Here is a 21,887-nt window from a genome sequence, read left to right on the forward strand (position 1 = left end):
GAATTATGGATTGAGGAGCTCCAACGATCTGCCTCACTAGGAAGGCTGTCCGCTGCTCTGAATTCATTTTTTTGCCACAGTCACACCCCTTATGTGCTAAGCATTGTAACAATAGCACCTTCAATGATCAAGTGTTTACGCGGATCCTATCTTTTTATTTCATTCATAATGCCTGGTGTTTATTTTCTTCCTCTCCTTCACAGCATTGTCTGGGCCCTGGGAACCAGAAAGTTGTCAATCATGAGAATGGCTCCATGAAACAAAAGCAAATGCCACTCACATTTTGACTCCCAAGAGAGCTCTAGTTTGGCACCATGGCTGGGAAAGCCTTGCATACAATCCTTTGTCTTGTACTGGGCCTTCAGGAACTGGAAGCTGAAGTCTAGCCTCAGGGGACCTTTGGAACCAGAAACCCTTAAAGCAGCTCCACATGGTGACTCACCTGCCTCACAGTCATCATGTGATGTTCCTATCACCATATTGTTCCTCCACTTCACAAGAAGCACCACATGTTAAGGGAGAGGTAAGTTGGGTGGTTAATGTGCATAACAACTGGGCCTCATGGTGTATGTGCACATAATCCAGCCATGAAGAGGGAAGGGTGTAATTTCCAGGTCAAAATATGTAAGCCCCAACATGCCTTGGAGAACGTCTATATATACACATCAACAAAAAAATTGTACATTCACCAGTCATTATGCATAATCCCAACAGGTCTTGGGGAATATGCATATATCGATTTTGCACACTCTCTGGCCATAATCCATAATCTCCAACAGGCTCTGAGGAATGTGCAATGCCCTACGCTGTTCTAGAAGGTTCCCACATGGTGCACTATGCAGGCACAACATCTCCTTGGGTTTCTGCAGAGAGAAAATGAAGTACTGTGTATATCAATTAGCACACTGAAGGGGATCTTGAAAGGATTCTGAAATACTTTTGATGCCCTACTCAGTTCCCAGTACACAATCCTGGTATTCCACACCACAGAGTGATAGGAAGGGCAGCAAAGTCCTTGCATGGCTGTCTGGTTGGGGCTGATGGGAGTTGCAGCCCAAAACATCTGGAAGGCATCTGCTTTGGAAAGGCTATCTTAAAAGACAACCTTGTTTCTAACCAACCACTTTAATGGCAAAAAAGCTGAAATTTCGCTTTAAAAATTGATAACAATGCCTAGGATATAGTGCTCAACCCTATTGAAGAAGCATTTTCAGTTGCCCTGAAATCTCACATCACTGAATAAATTAACCTCCAGCAGCAGGAGAACAGCAACACCCAAAGTGCAGAGCAGGTGAAACTTTTACCATCTTCCTGCTCTGCTTTTGCTGCTGCTCCCCCTGAAATTAGAGGAGAGGTGCTGGAACATTCTTGGAGGACCCTGGAATCACCTACCACAACTTTACAGCAGCTGGCCTTAATGCCAGACTCCTAGGTGGGTTGGGGCGATTTAAAAGAAGAAAAATTGGGTTAATGTGAGTGATTTTGGGGCTAGGGAAGGTATTGTTGCTGTTGCTATTTATTGCCTTTATATCCACCTTTTCCTCCAAGGAGTTCAAAGCAGCTTACATGGTTCTCCCCCTCTTTTAAACCCCACAACAACCCTGTGAGGTAGGTTAGGCTGATTTAAAGTGACTGGTCCAAGGTCACCCAGTAAGATTCATGCCTGTGTGGGGATTCAAACCCTGGTCTCCGAGGTCCTAGTCCAACACTCTTGGTGTTGAGTTTTTATTTTTATCTTGTTTTGTTTACTGTTAGCATACTGCCAAAGTATTTCTATCACTGTTATGGGGGAGGCTGGTGCTGTTGTTGCTTGCTCTTCTTTTCCTAATATGTTGTATAAGTTTAGCAAGCAAACAAATGGGTAAGATGATATCTGCTTTGTGACTTTCAGTGTCTCATGTCACTTGGCACTAAGCAAAGAGAACTGTTTTCCTTCCCTTTAACTACAGTGCTGGATCCATTGATGAGGCAGCTGAAGGCTCTCAAGATGCTGAGTTTCAGGATAGCTCTTACGTTTCCAACCTGGTGGACTTTCAGTGAACTATTTTTGGTGGCTTGTAATAACAGCGAAGTCTCTCAAGCACTGGCATGCAATAAGGAATCTGTGTAACCCGCAATCATAATTATGAAATTTCCCTCAGTGGCAATGTACCAATTTCACAGTCTCACCAGGTAGGAGAGAAGTCAGCCAATCAGAACTAGCCTCATAATATTCCCTCCTGCTCAGATTGGCTGTGTTCCTGTGGAGCTTCTTCATCAAAAACTAATCACACTGGTTTCTGAACCACCTTCACCATCCCTCACTCCCATATATCAACCTTTCCCGGCCCCCAACTGTCATCTCCTCTCACCAGATGCATGTAAGGTACAAAGTACCCCAGAACGGCAGTCGCAATCCCGAAAGCCCAGATCCGGTAGGTCTTTTTCCTGAAGACCCTCAGGCTGAAATACTTTCGCATCTGCGATGCACACTGCTGCCGCCAGCTCCGGCTGTCTAGCTTCACGTGCTCCACGTCGTGGGGGTCAGAGGTCGAAGGGAACATTGGACGGAAAGTTAGGGACAAGAAGATCTGGACGAGCATAAAGGCGCTGAGAACTTGGAAAGTGTGGGCCAGCCCAATGGCCCTGCCAACAATCTTCAAGAGGAAAGGAAGGCCCATGGAGAAGACACAGCTGCCAGCCGTCACCAGGCCATTAGCCAAGCCTAGGCGCCGCTTAAAGTAGTGACCAAGGATGACCAGGGAGGGCTGGAAGGCAAAGGAGCTGCCACAGCCGAAGAGGATTCCATAAGTGAAATAACGGACTTCAAGAGACCTGTTGGAAACAAATAAACAACAGTTACTTTCCATCAACACCATCGTCATTGTCATGTCGTTGTGCTTACGCCATCTGATGAAGCCTATTTTATTCTGACAGACAATTGGGAACTGACTGTTATTTTTTAAAGAAAGGGCTTTCAATAGTGCTCTGCTGTTTTTATTATCTGTAAAGGTAAAGGGACCCCTGACCTTTAGGTCCAGTCACGGACGACTCTGGGGTTGTGGCGCTCATCTCGCGTTACTGGCTGCGGGAGCCGGCGTACAACTTCTGGGTCATGTGGCCAGCATGACTAGGCCGCTTCTGGCAAACCAGAGCAGCGCACGGAAACGCCGTTTACCTTCCTGCCGGAGCGGTACCTATTTAACTACTTGCACTTTGACGTGCTTTTGAACTGCTAGGTTGGCAGGAGCAGGGACCGAGCAACGGGAGCTCGCCCCGTCATGGGGATTCGAACTGCCAACCTTCTGATCAGCAAGCCCTAGGCTCTGTGGTTTAGACCACAGCGCCACCTGCATGTATTCTAATATATTTGATTTTTATATTGTTTTGATCCTGTTAGGGTTCAATTATCTTTCAATGATTATCTTTTATATGTTTTCAGCTTTTTGTAATTTATCTTTGTTGTCTGAATTTGTGTGAGCTGCCTTGAGTTTGGGGAAAAGGAGGGATAATAATAATAATAACAACCCACTCCTCACCCCAAGGTCCCAGGGTGAGTTACAACAATTAAAACACAACATTAAAAAACTATTTCAAATGACTTGCAATCACAGAAATAAAGGTGAGTCCTAAAAACATGTACCTCAAGTGTACAAGAGTGGCCGGGGAGACCCAGCCAGATGAGCGGGGTATAAATAAATAAATTATTATTATTATTATTATTATTATTATTATTATTATTATTACAAAGCCAGGGGGAAAAGGTGTGTCTTCAACATTCGTCGGAAGCTCTACAATGAGGGTTTCAGATGCACCTCAGGTGGGGAGTTTAACAACTTAGGTTTAGTAAACTAAATTAAAGTAAAATTAACATAGTGAAAATCAGATAAGCACATTAAAAACAGATTCAAGGATACAGTATCATAAAAGGGCTCTTCTCAAACATACCATCCCAGCCTAAGCTGAACACACCCTAAAAGGAAGGAAGAACACCTCATCCACCCAATGATGTTACTCAAATGCCCAGGGGAGCAAAACATTATTTGCCTGGTCCTGAAAAGATGAGGAAGTTGGCACCAGGTAGGGCTCCTCAAGGAGAGTATTCTATAGACTGGGGTAGCTGTGGTGGTGCTACTACAGAAATCTGAGTTTATCTCTGACATCAGACTCATCGTGCTCTGATCCACAGAGCCTTCCTCTTTTATGTAGACATATCTGCACTACAACACTGGAAGTTATAATTTGGTAAACTACTGTGTTTAGAATCCCTAATCTCTAATCATCGCCCCCACCCCAGCTCTTGATGCAGAACTACAGATACCAGGATCACCTGCAGAGAAGGAATGGCTATTCAATCAGCTTGCAGGGCAGGAATGGAGCAGGGCAACGGCAGCCTTGCTTACAAGCACCTCAGAGGCTTCTGGTTAGCAATCTCTACCAGCATCACTCCAATACTTTCAACTACTAAGACTTTTTTTTTTAAGTAATAACAAGATGGCTGCCAGAAGGAGATGCCATTCATTTCAGAAGCATAATCACACAGCTTCATCCACTCTCCATTTCAGCAGAAGGCTCAACAAAGCCCTGTCTGTTGAGCCTTGTAATGTACTATGGAAGGAAATTGGCTTAAAACAACATCTTATTCTTTTCTAAAAACAGAACATTCATAAATTTCTCCTAATAAGGCAGGTATAGGTGGTCCTGCCCACAAGAAATGAGGCAAGAGGAAATTAAGAAAACGTTTATGAGGGTATCATTTATTCCATGACATGCCTTTCTCCTTGGCTACTCAAGCACAAAAAGACACACACAATTTCTACCTGATGCTATTCAAAGCTGTCCTGAAAGCCAATTTTCAGTTCTTCCAGAACCACATCAGAGACACCTTGGGAGAAGCACAACATCGCAGCCACTAACAACTTCAGCGCTCAGCTACTTCAAAGGCGAAACTCTTCTCTGGACTATAAAAATGTAAACTGTACTGTGCCAATGTGCAGAGATGGACAACAGATCCCAGAACAGATTAAGATCCCACTCATTTCTTCCCTCACAGCTTAGCTTTTCAAGGCTAGCTGAAATGAAGTCAACTGCCCATATCAGAATCAAGCAAAGCACAGATTTTAGGCTCCTTGGGGAAGATGCCCTCAATGCCCCTCCTTCAGTGAGTCTACCTCCTCATTGCAGCTGGTTCTTAGCAGTCCCCCTGCTGGGGTGCAGGTGCTTGGCAGATTCTCAAAATATTCTGTGCAACCCTCAGCAAACTTCTGTGCAGTCCATGATCTATCGGCCCTTTTGGAAAGTGTCTTCCAAGTAAATGATTTCGCTTAATTTTCTTGTGATGACAAAGCCACAGTCCATGGTAGCTAAGCCTAATTTGCCATCTCAGAACATGATTTGAATCCCCTGACAAAGCAGCACAGGTCTGTTGACCATGGGGGTATGTGTATTCTTATTCTTTTTCTTATGACCTGCCCTTCCCAGGGTGGGTTGCAGTAATTAAGGCACAATGCTACTATTAAAAAACGAAATTACACATTATTAAAAACAGTTTTAAACAACTTAAAATTACATAAATAAGTTGGTCCCTAAAAAGATGTATCTCAAGTGTCAAAAGTCTGAGTAAAGAGATGCATCTTCAGCCTCATCCGGAAGCTATATAATGAGGGGCCAGATGCACCTTCATGAGAAAGGAGTTCCACAGTTGAGGAGCTGCCATGGAAAATGCACTCTCCTGGGCCACAAAACACAGAGCCTCCAAGTGTCCCGATTTTCCAGGGACAGTCCCAGATTTACAGAGGATGCCACGCTTCTGATTTGATCCCGGAATGTCCCACTTTTCCTTAGGATGTCCCTATTTTCATTGGGAAAATGTTAGATGGTTTGGAGTTATGCAACCCCTGATAGCAACCCTGAACAGGGAAGTTTGTTTATGTTTAATGTTTTATCATGTTTTTATATATGTTGGAAGTCGCCCAGAGTGGCTGTGGCAACCCAGTCAGATGGACAGGGGAAAACAACAACAACAACAACAACAACAACAACAACAACAACAACACGTCCCTATTTTCATTGGAGAAATGTTGGAGGGTATGCAAACACATTCAAGCTTCTGGGGGTGGAGGAACTACCAAGGATTGGGGGAGTATTATAAGAAAGTGGTATTGCACACTGAGGTGTCGTCTCACTCCATGTCATCCATTTACAACTCCATGCCATCTCAAAGAGTACCGGTATCAAGTAACAGTTATCATAGCTGAGTTGCAACACACATAAATACTAGGTCCAATTCTTAGCACCTTTAGTTACAAAAAGACCACCACTTATGTAACAGGGCTGAAACAGACCCTTCCGGCATTGGAGAACTGCTGTCCATCAGGACCAGACAATACTTGACTAGATGAACTGAATTGGTATAAAGCAACTTTCTGTGTTAAAAATTAACCCCCACTTTCAAGGATGTTTGGCCTGCAAATGTTTTGGGCCAGTCATACTGCCTTGTAGCCAATCAGTACACATTTGAAAACTTCCCAATAAATAAATAAAATATTTTGAGGGGGGGGGGTTGGCCCACTTTTGTCATGCTGCGGTCCCTCTTGATAGCAATAATGCGGTAGCATTGGAGAAGCATTGCAGAACAAGTAACAAAGCAGAACAAATTTACCATTAATGCACTATTGTGTCAAGAACATGTTGCAGAAGGCAGCTGCAGTAATGACAGCAGTGTGGAGGAGTCCTCTGCCTTGCCCTCATGTTTAGATTATCTCTCCAATGTCACTATACAGTCATACCTTGGAAGTTGAATGGAATCTGTTCCGGAAGTCGGTTCGACTTCCAAAGCACAGCTTCTGATTGGCTACAGGAAGCTCCTGCAGTCAATTGGAAGCCGTGGAAGTCCCGCCAGATGTTTGGCTTCCGAAAGAACTTCAAAAACCAGAACAGTCACTTCCGGGTTTCAATCGTTCGGGACCCAAAACGTTTGAGAACTAGGCTGTTCGAAAACCAAGGTTTTAAGGCTTTAGTTGGGCAATATCTTACCTGGTTTCTCTTATGGGGCTGAATACTGGGTGGGATCCAGCCAAAGCTGTGGCGTTTTAATCTTGATGATTTCAGTGGGACACTTTAAACATGTCTTTATTTTTTTATTCACTTTTTAAAAGAATACCACTTGTTTACAATAAGTGCTTAGCTCTCTTGCTTGGAATAAGTGGAGCTGAAAATGAAATCTGAATTTAATGCAAGCCAGTACAACGAAGTCAACATTTACATAATCTCTTAACAGTGCCTAATTATGGCTGGATTGTATCCAGAGATTTTAAGATATTGTACGATGTTACATAAAAGTGGTATTCCCATCCCCCCACCTCAAGTCATAACAACATGATTTATCTCCATTATTTTCCAGCAGTTTTTGGTGTTGTTTTTTTAAAACTTGAGGATTCTGGTCATAGCCTATAATTTGAAGCTTGGCTGGGGGAGTTACAGGTTATAAAGGACAAATGGAATGGAATTCTTGGCCGCCCAACGATGCTTCAAAGATAGAGGAAGACTGAATGGTTTCAATTGTGCTGGCTTGGAAAATCTGTTGAAAATCTAACCTGCAACTTGCAGCAAGCATGAAAGCCTCAGACATTTTGAAACCCTAAAAATAAACAGAAAAAAGAACTCTGTGTTTTGGTCGGAACAGCACATTGCTGAGGGGAAAATAAGAATTTTATGGCAAGAATGCATTCTTTGCTGAAAACCCATTTAACATCCTGATGTTTCCTTTTAGTATGCATAGCCAAGCAAAGCTTGCAAGGGCCATTTGTCATTGTGTTCTGGCTTACATAAAAACACGAACCTCCTCTGCTTTTTAATGTTAATGTTGTGTTTAGCAGTTATTAATGACTTTAGTGTGGTGGGAAAAAAAATCTTATTTTTCAAAGCTGAAGGATGTGGCCATCTGGGCTATAGTTCAGAGAAGATGGCCTATTTTCAAGTAGGCAGAAGGCTATTATTGGCAATTCAGGTTTTGTCTGGATTGACATTTGTTCTGATTGAGCACTGAAGAACAGGTTTTTCCTGGGAAATGAGCGGGACAAGGGAAAAACCACTTGGATAAGTAAGTGTGGATGATCCCTGAAAGGACCCAAGAGCTTTCAGAACATGCTGATCTTGCTTCAGTCAAACTTGATGGTGGGCCCAAGTCCATCTAGCATTCAACTGGCACTAAAAGCTTAAACCAGGATAACCACCGTGATGGTCCTCTCTAAATGTTTTGGACTACCATGGTCATCATCTTCAACCAGCATGGTCAATGGCCAAGGATGATGAGAGATATAGGCCACGATATCTGAAGAGCAGCACCACAGTGGTTGAAAGGCATGGGAAAAGTTTTATGTCACTAAACATTTGAACATAGGTGGCTGAGTGCTTGTAAATTTCAAAGCAAAACAAGGCTGACTGAAAGTTTCTGCATACTCAGAGGACTCCCTAGGCATGCAGATTTAATGTTATATAGTAAGAGAATATTACTTGGAGACAAGATTACTGCAATGTGTTTTAAGTGGGGCTTCCCTTGTGCTTGATCTGGAAGCTGCAGTTAGTGCAGAATGCTGCAGCACAACTGCTGACAGGAGTTGAGGCCTTGTCAGTATACAGCACCTGTGCTCAGAGATCTGCACTGGCTGCCAATCTGCTACCAGGCCAAGTTCAAGATATTACTATCAGCATATAAAGCCCCTAACAACTTGAGACCATTTTACCTGCGAGATACCTTACCCCATGAACGCCCACCCAACCACTTCCATATGTGGTATTGGCACTATTTCAGGTGCCCAATACAAACCCACATTTGTATGAACTCCATCGTTTAGTGTGGCAGCACCTACACTTTGGAACTCCCTGCCTATTGATACCAGGCAGGCACTGTACTATTTTCGGCGCCTGCTAAAAACATTTTTGTTTAGACAAGCCTACCCAGATGTTTAGCAAGCCAGTGCGAGTTTTAATATGTGTTTAGTCTATTGTTATTTTAACCTTTCAAAAGTCTTAAATTATTGTTGTTATTTCCTCCCCATAGTGATAATTTTATTGTTTTATTTTTTTGTAAACTGATTTGAGGGACGTTTTTGTTTTTTACAATCAAGTATAAATTTCATGGAGTAATAAACAAACAAACAAACAAACAAACAAATAAATGAATGTGATGTATTAATTTTTTAAAAAATGAGTATCTAAATGGCCAAGCAAGCTTCTGAAAACATAGGACATAAAAGTAAGAAAGGCAACTCCTCACTGCATGAAGAGGGAACTTCTGGGTTCACACTGAATGTTAATGACAGGAAGTTCTGTTCTTGCTGCTGCCTTTGATTTGGGGGAGATGGGATTCATATGACTTGCCCAACCGCTTCGTTAAAATCCTGGACTCACGTAAGAGCTAAGAATGGAAAAGCAGAACCAGACCCTGTAGAAGTAATCATCTTCTACATCAATGCACACTATTACAACAAACATTGCTACCTTCCTTGTTGGGACACATAATACTTATATGGAAAATAGTGGGGCTACCTTACTTACTTGATGTGCATTGTCGCTCCTTTCTTGTTACCGTATCTCCTATTAGGTATACTATTTTATTTACTTCCAGGATTTTATCTGTTTTTCTCTCTTTGTTCTACATTTTGAATCTTCTATTGCATTATGTGAAAAACCAATAAAATTAAAAAGTTAATGGACATGACTGACTAGGTTTATCCATTTCAGTGGGTTTGCTCTGAATAGGACTTCATTGAAACAACCAAAGGGTTTACAGTTAGGCGGGCTGTGCAAGCCTAAGAAATGTGTTTATGGCTGAAGGACACTGAGAGTCAGCTGGGGTCAGGTAAATGAGGAGAAGAGGAAGAGAGAACTAGGCTGGCTGAGCCTAATAATACCCTGGGGTTGAGCAGTAGGGTTGTGAAGGGAAATATGTATGTGATGAGGTTGAAATATATCCTTTCCTCTTGCATCTTAGTAGCAACAATAAACCCAAATATCTGGCAGACAGCTTGGTTCCTGAGCCATTTTGTACTATACCACACAGCAACAAGGGTGGGTGGGGTGCAGGAGGAGGTTGGATGAGGTGGAGAAGAGGGGAAAGGTGCCCTTTGCAAGTCTCCAAAATAACTGGAAGGCTCGATGTTTCAGGCTGGCTAGAGCCAGGTACACAGGACAATATTTTCTCCTGGGTCCTCAACTTGCACCCATTCTTAGGCTGAGTTTCCTGAATGTGCAATGTTCGGCAATTGCATGCCCCTCTGAAGTGTGTCAACAGAATCAGGCACTTCAGACGGTTGCTTGCATGCACAGGAAGGACCACCTAAGATGCATGCCACAAACTGGCTTTTTCTAGCATTATCCCATAAGAAACAGCTGCTGGATTGAGCCAATGGCTCATCTAGCCCCAACATTGTACTCACAGTGGCTAACCAGATTCTTGTGGGAAACCCGCAAGCAGGGCCCAAGCACAAGAGCACTCTCCTGTCCTGTGGTTTCCAGAAACTGTTATTCAGAAGGATACTCCCTCCAACCATGGAAGGCAGAGCATAGCCCTGTTTAGTAGTTTTTTAATGTTCTGTTGAAAGCTGTCCAGAGTGGCTGGGGGGCAGGGTAGAAATAATAAATTATTATTCTTATTATTATAGCCCTCATGGCTAGTTGCCATTATTCTCCATGAAAGTGGACCTCTGCATTGCAAGTGGACCTCTGCAGCTGATCTGAAGTGACAACCAGGAAGAGAAAAACGCAGTGCAGGATCTGGGCCCTCCTCCTCCTCCTCCTCCAAAACACTAATTCCCTTGGTTTGGTAACAGAGTATAAGAAGAGCCCTAAAGCATAATTCACACCAGACATTAATGCTGGACAGTGATGCAGGATCAAAGTTCTGAAGACTTACTTGGTGAAGGAGCTGGAGAAGAGCCCTATGAAGGCGATGGCCGCTCCCGAGGCAGCTGTTGTCCTGCAGCCAATCCGGTCGGTGAATATGCTCACGATAGGAGAGCAGAAGAATATCATCCCCATGCCCAAAGATCCAACCCAGGCTGCAGATGGGAAAAGAGAGATGGGAGGAGAGGAAGGTGAGAACGGCACCTGGTAAAAGCAAGGGCATCAATGGCAGTAAATAAGCCAAGGTGCAGTTAAGTCCTTTTAGACTCCAGACCAGTGATGGGTAACATTTTTTTTTCCTCCCAAGGGTCACTTTCCCTTCTGGGCAGCCTTCCCAGAGGTGGGCGGGGCCAGGCACAAAAATGGGTGGAGCAACTTGCAGTAAATGCTACCTTTCTGCAGGAGGCTTTCTACACACAAACTCCTCTCTATCCTTCATCCAGACAAGCAAGAGGCATTGGTATCAGGCAATAGTTCATGCTCTGAGGACTTCAAGACTGGATTACTGCAATGCACTCCTCATGGGGCTTCCCTTGCACTTGGATCTAGAAGCTGCGGTTAATGCAGCACGATTGCTGACAGGAGAGAGACCTTATCAGTATATAACGCCTGTGCTCAGAGACTTGCGCTGGTTGCCAATTTTCTGCCCGGCCAAGTTCAAAACATTAACTAATATTATACAAAGCCCTACACAACTTGGGACCAGCTTCCCTGAGATGCCTTATCCCATATATGCCCAGTTGACCACTTTGACCCATAAAACTGGCCCTGGTACAAGTGCCACATATTAACCATTCCGTATTTGTATTAACTCAATATGTTAATGTGGCACCACTCATGTTTTAGCTTATTATTGTTTTTAATTTTTTTTTAAATTTTAATAACTATTTTAATTATTTTTAAATAACTGTTTTTTTACTGTTTTTGTGGAATTTTTTTATTGTTTTGTTCTTTTCATAAATTGCTTTGAGTTTTTTGAGCTGTTTATTTTTATTTTTTTACAATCAAGCTGCAAATAAATTTTATGAAATAAATAAATATTAACAGAGTTCAAGAACACATTTCAGCCGTGCAAAAACAATCAAGGTGTGAGGAAGGACCAGTGATGGGTGTGATGTCAGGAGAGTTCCAAGGGCCAATGGATTCAAATGACAAGAAACAAAATTCTTCTTTTTCCAAATAATTTTTAAAAATCATTTTTATTAAATTTTTCACTTTAACAAACCAATCAAATCACATTAAATGTTCCAAATTATACATAAATATCAAATAATCTGAATATTCTGCCAAATTATAAATTTTGCGACTTCCCATGCTTCAAACGTGAAGAGCTCTGATCCACATCAAATTTCATTTGCATTCCATAGTCATTTCCGACGATTCTCCTAATTCCTTCTGATATTATCCTTCATTCTTTCTTCACAGTCTCTGAGTTTTTCAAACAAGTGAGATAAAACAAGCAAAGATATATTGCTGTGTGGATTTAATGTCGATGATTCTCCCATAAATTGCAGTGCCTCACACTTTGATGCTTATGCCAAATCCAAAAGTCATTGCAGCTAGCCGTCGCCATCTCACACAATTCTGATAAAATCCAAACTAAGCGACAGCTCAGTACTTCTTTCAGACTGGCTGCTTAAACTCAGACTTTCCATGGGAGGTTACCCAGTCAGACTGGACATACACATGTAATGAGATAATAAATGTTAAGGGCTCACCGCCCCCCCCCCCATGGCTTATAGTTTCGCAGCCCGGTCTCAGTCCTCAACATGGCGGATTTCCTCCTAATTAAAGCTGCATCATTCCTTACAAAGCAATGAGTATCCAGGAAACCATCCAAAATCCATTAGTAAGACATTCAACGGATAACAATGCTCTGCTTCTACCCCAATATCAACATTTTGGAGAACCTTTTATCCTCTTCCAAGCAATCCAAACATCCAACGCCTTATTATATATTATTTTCATTTCCGCACAGTTCAAAATTCTGAAGCCAAATTATATCCATGAATATCAAACTTTCAGATCTCGCTAGTTGTAAATAATGAAAACGGTCCTTCTGGAAGGGTTTTTTTTTTTTTTTTGAAAAAGTGTGAAGAAAATTCAAAGCCCTCTCTGAAAGGTAGATCTTAATCCTTGTCTCACACAGAAGGGGGTGGACCCAATTGGTTAGAGTGTGATGCTGATAACGCCAAGGTTGCAGGTTCGATCCTTGTATGGGACAGTTTTAAATATTCCTGCATTGCAGAGGGTTGGAGCCGATGATCCTCAGGGTCCCTTCCAGCTCTACAATTCTATGGTTCTATGACCCTCCTAGCTCTCACCCGGGAGCTTCCCTTTCTTCTCCCAGCCTCCCACTCTGGGAGATGTTCCCTTCCCTGCCTCTTGCACAGGGTTCTTCATCAACCAACCATCACCTTCATATGCATACAATCCTTCCAATGACACAGAGTAGAGGACACAAGGACACACACACACACACACACACACACAGCAAGGGGAACAAAAGAAAGAGAAGAAAGATAAAAGTAACAAAAGAATGAGAACAGAAAAAACGAAAAGTGAAAGAAAAAGGACTTTCGGTTCTTTGTTTGTCAGTTACATATAAAAAGATTATTCAAAGTATTCCAATTATTCACTCCAGGATGACACCCAGCTGTTCCTCCACCTGTCAGGTGATATTTTTCCAACCTTTAGACCCAAACATCTTAAGTTCATTCATTTTCCTTTCCACAGAAAATATCTAAAAGGGGTTCCTCAATTGTTGTTATCAATTTACGTCAACAAGAATAATCCTCCAGTCCAGCACAACAACTTTACCTCCAATAACTTCAACAACCATTCCTCCATGTTGAGAAACAATAAACCCTTCACCTTTATTCACACAAGAGCACCTGTGTAAAGATTCTCATAATTTTATCATCAATTGCCACCAACTTTAACATTTTGCTCTCCCTGTTCTGGCAGTCCTTTATCAATAATATTCTCCAAGGGTTCTGTGTTTTCTTTAACCTCATTTTCCATCTCCTCTTTCTCTGGTCCATTTTCATTCACCATCTTATCCATCTCAGCTCTGATCTCTTTTAGCTGCTCATCCAATAGCTGCTACACAATGCCAACAGATGACCTTCGAGATCTCCTTCCAATCTTACAATTCTATGATTCTATGAAATTTCCCTTCTCCACCTCTCTTTTGCTGTTTCTTTCTACCAGAACTACCTACCTGTAAGATTCAATTTTAAAGCCTGCATGTTGCATTTCTTGTTACCCTTAAAACCTATATTATGCCTCCTGTGTGAGATATTTTCTCCAGGTGTCCAAAGAAACATGTTTCTACTTGGCATCACTTGGCTTCTGGCATGGTACCCTTGGATATGCTGCTTTGCCTAGTAGCTCAGCCTCCCAATCACGGTGCCCTCTAGGTGCTGCTGCACTACAACTCCCAGACTGGGGCTGGGGCTAACAGGAGGTAGAATCCAAAAACATCTGGAAGGTCACAGGTTGGCAGAGGCTGAATTAGATCAACACACCTAACATCTGAAATGAAAAAGTACTACTTAAATCAATTGAAAACGGGGTCTGTCCATGCAGTCTCTGGATGGTCTTGCTGTTCTGTAGTTATGAGTTTCCGTTTGTACTGCACAAATTCAGCAAATGACTTTGTCTCCCAGTACAGCCAGTCCTCATCATGCCTCAAGATATTCAGAGAACAGCAAGTGCCCAATTAAGAAGAAAGCTAAGATGTCCAGAGTACTTTCTTCCACCCAACCTTTTCCCAGACACTCAGCACAAAGAAACCTTCCATTGTGAGAGCAGATTATCTTTCCAAATTAATTATATTTTTCCCTCCCCAAACCAATTTAGCCAAAGGCTTTCCTGTAATAAATTGAAAGCTTTAAAAAGGGACAATAATTGAGACACAGCAGGGGGTCCCTGGGATCGACTTCACTGCAACTGGGCTCCTGTTTGGGCTGGGTAAAATACAACCAGAAAAAGGGCAGGCAGGAGGCAAACCTTTACTGCAAGTGGCTCTTTTGGATACAAACAGGGCACACAGTGTAATCAAGTACTCCTAATAGGATTACATGGCTCACTTCCAAAATACTGCAAATAATAGATATATATGAAAAGGTGCAGTTGAGGGTGGGGGTGGGGTGAGGCTGGAAAAAGCAAGCTGGAGCCGACTTATTAAATTGGATACTTCCAAAAAAAAAAAATGTTCCTGCCTATTGAAACTGCAGCAGTAAAATGTTATATGGTCTCTGTACGGTTTGAAATTCATCCTGTGATGTGGTTGTTAAGCGGGAATTTAGTCCAAGAAACACTGACACAAAAGCTTCTTGAGATATTAAGTTTAATGGACCAGATTCAGAATGCAATTAAGAAGGATTTACACATGAAGAGTTGGACTGAAATTTGGTCACATGGGAGAAGATCCAAAAAAACATGCACACAAAAACCCATTGACCTGGAGTTCAGAAAGTTTTGCTCCCTCCACCCCTTCCCTTAAAGGGGGGGGGGAAGGCTGTAGAAGAGCTGTTCCTAATCTGGTGATCTCCAGATGTTTCAGGTTGGGGCTGATGGGAGTAATAGTATAAAACAACTGTAGGGCACCAGATTGGGGGTGGCTGTTCTGGAACAGTAGTCCTCAGCTTCTTCAGACTTTAACCTTTAATCCAAACAAGCATTTCAGAACCCATTGCTTAATTTTTTTACTGTGTATTTGTATGGTGGTAGTGTTGCTGTTAAAATCAGTCTGTGACCAGGTAATGGGTCCCAACCCACCTGCTGAAGACCACTGGTCTATGACCTCCAATTTGTAGAAGTTGTATTTGCTGGCTGAAACTGATGAAAATTGGGAGGGAAACTCCATTCAACTCTACAATTCTGATAGCAGTATTTACCAGGCCATGTCTTCTGCCCAGATTTGTTGTTCAGTAACGAATATGTACAGTAAGGCAAGGATATTCAGAATAATGCAGAGAAGAAATTATGCTTACTGATAACCATGTTAAGTCCATGTCACACAGGGACTGAAGTTTTTCCATATGATCAGCCATCATAGAAGAAGTCATTTGTTGCTATGCAAACTGTGATGCTTTGAACAAAGCATGACAAGATTAAGTGTTTGGTCCTTTTAACATGGCACAGTTGGCATTTGGTGAGCTTCTGTGCCAGCTGGTCAGTATAATAATACTATCTAAGAACTGGTACTTGAATTTGCTTTCCCCTCCCTTCCCTCTCTGTCCCTTTCTCCTTGCATGTCATGCTTTTAAGACTATAAGCCTGCAGGCAGAACTGTCTTGTTTTACTTGATTGCACATATGTCACTTTGAGAGACTTTTTGGCTGAAGAACAAGGTACTTTCTAATTTAGGGAAAAGACGAGTCAGAGGTGGCATGATGGAAGATTATAAAATTATGCATGGCATGGAGTAAGCAGATACAGAAAAGTTTCTCTCTCATGATGGTAGAGCTCATGGACAGTCAATGAAGATGAATGTTGGAAGATCCAGGATACATAAAAGGAAGTCCTCCTTCAGGCAGTGCATAGCTAAACTATGGAACTTGCTCCAACAGGAGGCAATGATGGCCACCAACCTAGATCCCTAGATCCCTTTAAAAGAGGACTGGGTGCATTCATGGAGGAGAGCTATTGATAGCTACTTGCCAGGGCTAGCTGGCCCATCCACGAAGCAAGGTGAGGCAACCACCTCAGGCAGCAGTGTCCACATGGGCAGCAATTCTCATCAATCTTTCTTCCCTCCTTGTTCCTGATGCAGATCTTCCCTCACCCCTTCTTCCTTGGTGTGAAGGGGATGCCTCAGTTCGGAGACAGAAATGCTTCTGAATACTAGTTGCTGGAAACCACGGGAGGGGAGAGGGCTCTTGTGCCTGGGTCCAGTTTGCAGGCTTCTCATGGGCATCTGGTTGGTCACTGTGAGAACAGGATGCTGTACTAGATGGATGGGCCAATGGCCTGATCCAGGAGGCTCCTCTTAAGTCCTTTACTACTGAGTTGAAGTCCTTACCTATAGAATTTCACCATCTCATGTTTATACATGTAACATCTACCCTTTCATTAACAAATTATTCCCATTCTTTCATAACTATATATATCATTTGACTGTCCAGAGGTTACGGAACTACAATTCCCATAAACCCCACCAAACAAGGTCAATGGCCAAGGAAGATGGGAGATGTCATTCAACAGCATGCAAGGGCCCAAAGTCCCCCCCAACCTGCTGCCCTAGATGAAGGCACAAGGCAGTCTAGTTCAGACGTCTCCAAACTACGGCCCGCGGGCCAGATATGGCCCGAGGGACTTGTTTATCCAGACCGCGGCGACCCCCGCTCTTACCGGCGTGGCTGCCCACTTCCGGGTCGGAGGAGCACCGGAAATAGCTTGTGCGCATGCGCAAGCATCATTTCCGGTGTACTTCTGGGTCAGAGGAGGCCCGTGCGCATGCGCACAAGCTATTTCTGGTGCTCCTCTGACCCGGACGTGTGCTGGAAATAGCGTATGGCCGCACACGTATGGGTGCACTCTCCCGCACGCTTCCCCGCCCTCCAGCCCACCGTGCGATCGGCACTGGAGGCACCAGCCCGAGGCCAGGTAAGTTTGCTGACCCCTGGTCTAGTTGCTCGCTGAGATAACTGTATCCAGCAGCTATAGATATTAAGGGTGGATATTTGCAAGTGCAGCCCTGTTAAGTGAGACAAACCATCTATACAATGGATAATTAATTTTTTTGCTGACTTGTTTTTCCAGGAACAGAAACCAAAAAGGAAAAGGAAGGAATTGTTTTAAGGCAAAACCTCAAATCTCCTTGGGCATTTTTGCTCGACACTGCTACAAAAACACCACCATTAAAAACCGCCCTCTTGTGTTTATTGCGACAAGTCTTTTCATTCATCATAAATTGACCTCTAGAGAAATAGTGGGAAGGCATCTGTTTCTTGGATTAATGGTTTCCCCCTAAGGACAGGGAAGGGAGCATGCTCACTGGAGGATCAGCAGGCAAGCGCACGACATCCTGTTGCAGGCCTCATCCATTGTACGAATTTCCCCAACCACTTCCCATCTTGCAATTCCATCAGATGGATGCAGAAATGGGATGAAACAACCGTGAACTGATGTCAGGGAGGAAGAACTAGAGAAGTGGTTCCTAATGGGAGAGGTTCCACCTTCAGCAGGATTACCTAGAGTGGCACTAAGAGGCAAGGGATAGGTGGATAAATTAATTAAACTAAATAGTTTTAATCAGATTTTAAATAAATGTGCAATTAATTGTTACTGTTTTGAATTTTATTGGGCTATTATCTTCTTTAGTGGGTCAAGCAAATCACTATTCTGAATAATACAAGGTAGGGGCCACTCTGGATGAGTTTATGGAACTAAGGGGGCAAACATTCCCAAGAAAGTTTGGGAACCACTGTTCCCCTGTGCCATCACCACCAAGCTTCTGGAATGCTTTTCTTCTGAACCAGAGGCAGCCTTCTCTTTAACACCTGCGAAAGGTTTACATTGAAAGCCTTACTTCATTCTTACATCTCAGAGGTCAGCTCCATGTAACTGTTCTAAGGATGTCTCCTGATTAGAAGGAGACAAACCCAGAACAGTGATTCAAGCAGAGTTGCAAGGGGAAGCCTCCTCGGAGTACATGTAATTCTGCAAGTAATTTGGGAAGATGAGTAGAGCACATGCTTTGCACATGTGTTAAACCATCAGCATTACCAAGTAAGGCTTTGAGTGAGACAGGGCAGCCAACATGGTGTTCTCCAGATGTTTCAGGAGTAGCCTAGTGAAAACAGCTTTTCCTGGAGCAGTGGAATGTTTTGTGTTTGTTTGGGAAAGAAAATTGGGAGACTGGAGATGGAATGCCCTGAACAGGGGGAACTAGCTAGTTGGAATCCTGAACATTTCTTTGCATCTGTCTGCCTCAAGAGACATCAGAGTGCACTTCTGGGAGTGAAGTCAAACCACTGCATTAGCAGCAACAGTGACCTCCCTGGGCAGTGTATATGGAGGACCAGGGCTGCCCAGGCAAGAAGACCCCCCTCTTAGCCTCACTGATGTGGTCCAAAGAAAAACAGAGCAATATGTTAGGCACCAACGTGCCTGCAGGAATTGCCAAAAGGAGGCGTACAAGGCCTCCAAACTGGATTTGCGTAGGGTTTATTCCTTAGCATCTTCTTATCCCGAAAATATCCCGCAAGGCAGAAGAGGTTTAGGACCAGTTTCCCTTTTCCTAGATGAGCTACCTCCCCAGGTTGATGAGTTTCACTTGCCCATCACTTCCCTCTACAGCATGTGCAGAAACCACCTTCTTCATCAGTGGACCCACTATTGGTCTTGTCTGCTCTGGAATCTGTCTTCACATGCAGGGGAAGTCCCTAAATCACTGAGGGTTTGAGACCCATCGGCTACCCTCACCTGGTTTAACTGGCCAGTTGAAGTTGTTTCCGGGTGTGGCCACTGTCGCCTGCTGACAGCTTCTAGCAGCCACAGGTGAGTGCTGGGGACCCAAAGTGGACAAACTACCTCAGAAGGAGCATGATGTGTCCCCCGACAAAAGTACTAAGCCTCTCCTAACACGGGTGGAGCTGTGGTCTAAACCAGTGAGCCTAGGGCTTGCTGATCGGAAGGTTGGCGGTTCGAATCCCTGCGCCGGGGTGAGCTCCCGTTGTTTGGTCCCAGCTCCTGCCTACCTAACAGTTCAAAAGCACGTCAAAGTGCAAGTAGGTAAATAGGTACCGCTCCGGCGGGAAGGTAAACGGTGTTTCCATGCGCTGCTCTGGTTCACCAGAAGCGCCTTTGTCATGCTGGCCACATGACCCGGAAGCTGTCTGCAGAAAAACGCTGGCTCCCTCGGCCTATAGAGCGAGATGAGATCTTCAACCCCAGAGTTGTCCGCGACTAGAGATGTAAAATTTCTGGAAATTTTGAAGCTCGGGGAAAAACCCAGTTTTTCCCCAGAAAAAAGGGAAATTTTCGGAAAAAGTGAAAAAAAATGCTACATTAGCACTTCTTTTTTCTTTTTCAGATTGAAAGTCATTCTGTTACTTTAGAAACATAAAATATAACTATGGACAATTTTAATGGGCATAAAATTATCACAACTAGCATATTAAAAATATAGTGTATCCAAACAATTATTACAAACAGAATTTACTTTTAAAATAATATTTATTTGTATTTGTAACAAATGGAGCAAAAATCTCCTGAACTGTTTACTAGTTTATGGGGGGGGACTCCACAAAACAATTTTTAAAAATCCAGAAGTAACAATTATTCATATTTCCTCTCCACAGTATTAAAAAAACACATTCTCATAAAAAGAACTGAAGAAGGAAGTGGGACTAAGTTTCAATGAATGGGCATGAAATTTAATCAGAATAATTTTCTGAGCTGTAATGAACCTTTTTCTTTTCTGGTGACAACAGCACCTCCTAAAGGAAGAAATGTATCTTGTTCTTGCATTGGAGAGTTCAGTTTGTAACCTAGGACTTGCTTGTCCTCACAGAAATTAGAATAATCTGATACCATACATATTTTTTAGAAACGATTTATAAAATATTTGAACCCCTTATCTTAAAATATTTTATTCATCATGTTAAAATAAAACATTCCATAATCTATTTTTTTATTTTTCCAATTTTTCGGGGGAAAACAAAAAAAGGCTTCAGGGAAAAAACGGGAAAAAAACAGTTCCCCCCCCCCAAAAAAAATTCCAGGCCTTCACATCTCTATCCGCGACTGGACCTAACCGTCAGGGGTACCTTTACCTTTACCTTTAACACCCCATAAGACCCTGTGAGAGCTGGACCATAAAGAAGGCTGATCGCCGAAGAATTTATGCTTTTGAATTATGGTGCTGGAGGAGACTCTTGAGAGTCCCATGGACTGCAAGAAGATCAAACCTATCCATTCTCAAAGAAATCAGCCCTGAGTGCTCACTAGAAGGACAGATCCTGAAGTTGAGGCTCCAGTACTTTGGCCACCTCATGAGAGGAGAAGACTCCCTAGAAAAGACCCTAATGTTGGGAAAGATGGAGGGCAGAAGGAGAAGGGGACGACAGAGGATGAGATGGTTGGACAGTGTTCTCGAAGCTACTAACATGAGTTTGGCCAAACTGCGAGAGGCAGTGAAGGATAGGCATGCCTGGCGTGCTCTGGTCCATGGGGTCACGAAGAGTCGGACACGACTGAACGACTGAACAACAACAACAAGAAGACCCTGTATACATACAACCCTGAACACTCATCTTAGGAAGGTGAGGACACACCAAATTTTTGGTTGTGGGTCCCGCATTCTATAGGGGGAATTACTGGTTTCTAGAAACTAATTCTAATTTGTTTAGAAAACAGGTTGGCTACAGAGCATTCACTGGGCTTTTGATTTCAATTTTCATATATAACTTTGTAGAAGGAAGGGAGGGGGCACCCCCGTCACAATCCAACTAGAGTCCAAGCAGGTCTAGCAAACTACACTCAATGTTCCATTCTTAGACGTATTACAGCAGATTAAGAAGGAATGTAAAGACCAATAAAAGAGGGTTGTTGTTATTCACTAAAGACTTTTATTACCATCATCAAGCTGTCCACTGGGAGGGGGCAGGAACCAAGAACGGCCAAACTATTTCACAGCATCTCAGCAGCACTTTTGCTTATCAAGCATCCTGACTGCCTCTCTGGCCCATGGACTTCAAATGCAGAGAGGGAAACATGAGTGATGTGTTGAATTTTGATCCTCAGAGGATGCAACACCCCCCTTTCTATCTCTCACTTGGGGATTTGCCAGGCAAAATAACCTTATGCTAAGCTTTCATCCCAGTTGTCTTATCTTATCTAGGCAGGGATCTGCTTAGAGAACAGTGACTGGGTGTTTTCTTGAAGGTTCAGCAGATTCCTCACCTGTGGTGCAAGCCTGACTTGGGGCACATGTCTGCCTATACACTCAGTCTTATTTTACAAAAGGCTGAAAACATTTTTTTTTTAAA

The 21,887-nt window shown here is 43.1% G+C and overlaps 1 protein-coding gene across 1 annotated transcript in view; it reads right to left on the reverse strand.

Moving 5' to 3' along the window:
• The window catches only part of SLC16A2 (solute carrier family 16 member 2), a 96,679-nt gene that overhangs the window by 2,571 nt on the left and 72,221 nt on the right, over positions 1-21,887 (reverse strand). The window contains exons 2-3 of the mRNA XM_033137163.1: positions 10,895-11,039; positions 2,352-2,814 (exon numbers count right to left, since the gene is read on the reverse strand). Of these exons, the coding sequence (XP_032993054.1) occupies positions 2,352-2,814; positions 10,895-11,039 (608 nt within the window). The remainder of the gene's footprint in view (positions 1-2,351; positions 2,815-10,894; positions 11,040-21,887) is intronic.

This window comes from Lacerta agilis, chromosome Z, assembly GCF_009819535.1.
Source record: "Lacerta agilis isolate rLacAgi1 chromosome Z, rLacAgi1.pri, whole genome shotgun sequence".
Taxonomy (NCBI): Eukaryota; Metazoa; Chordata; class Lepidosauria; order Squamata; family Lacertidae; genus Lacerta; species Lacerta agilis.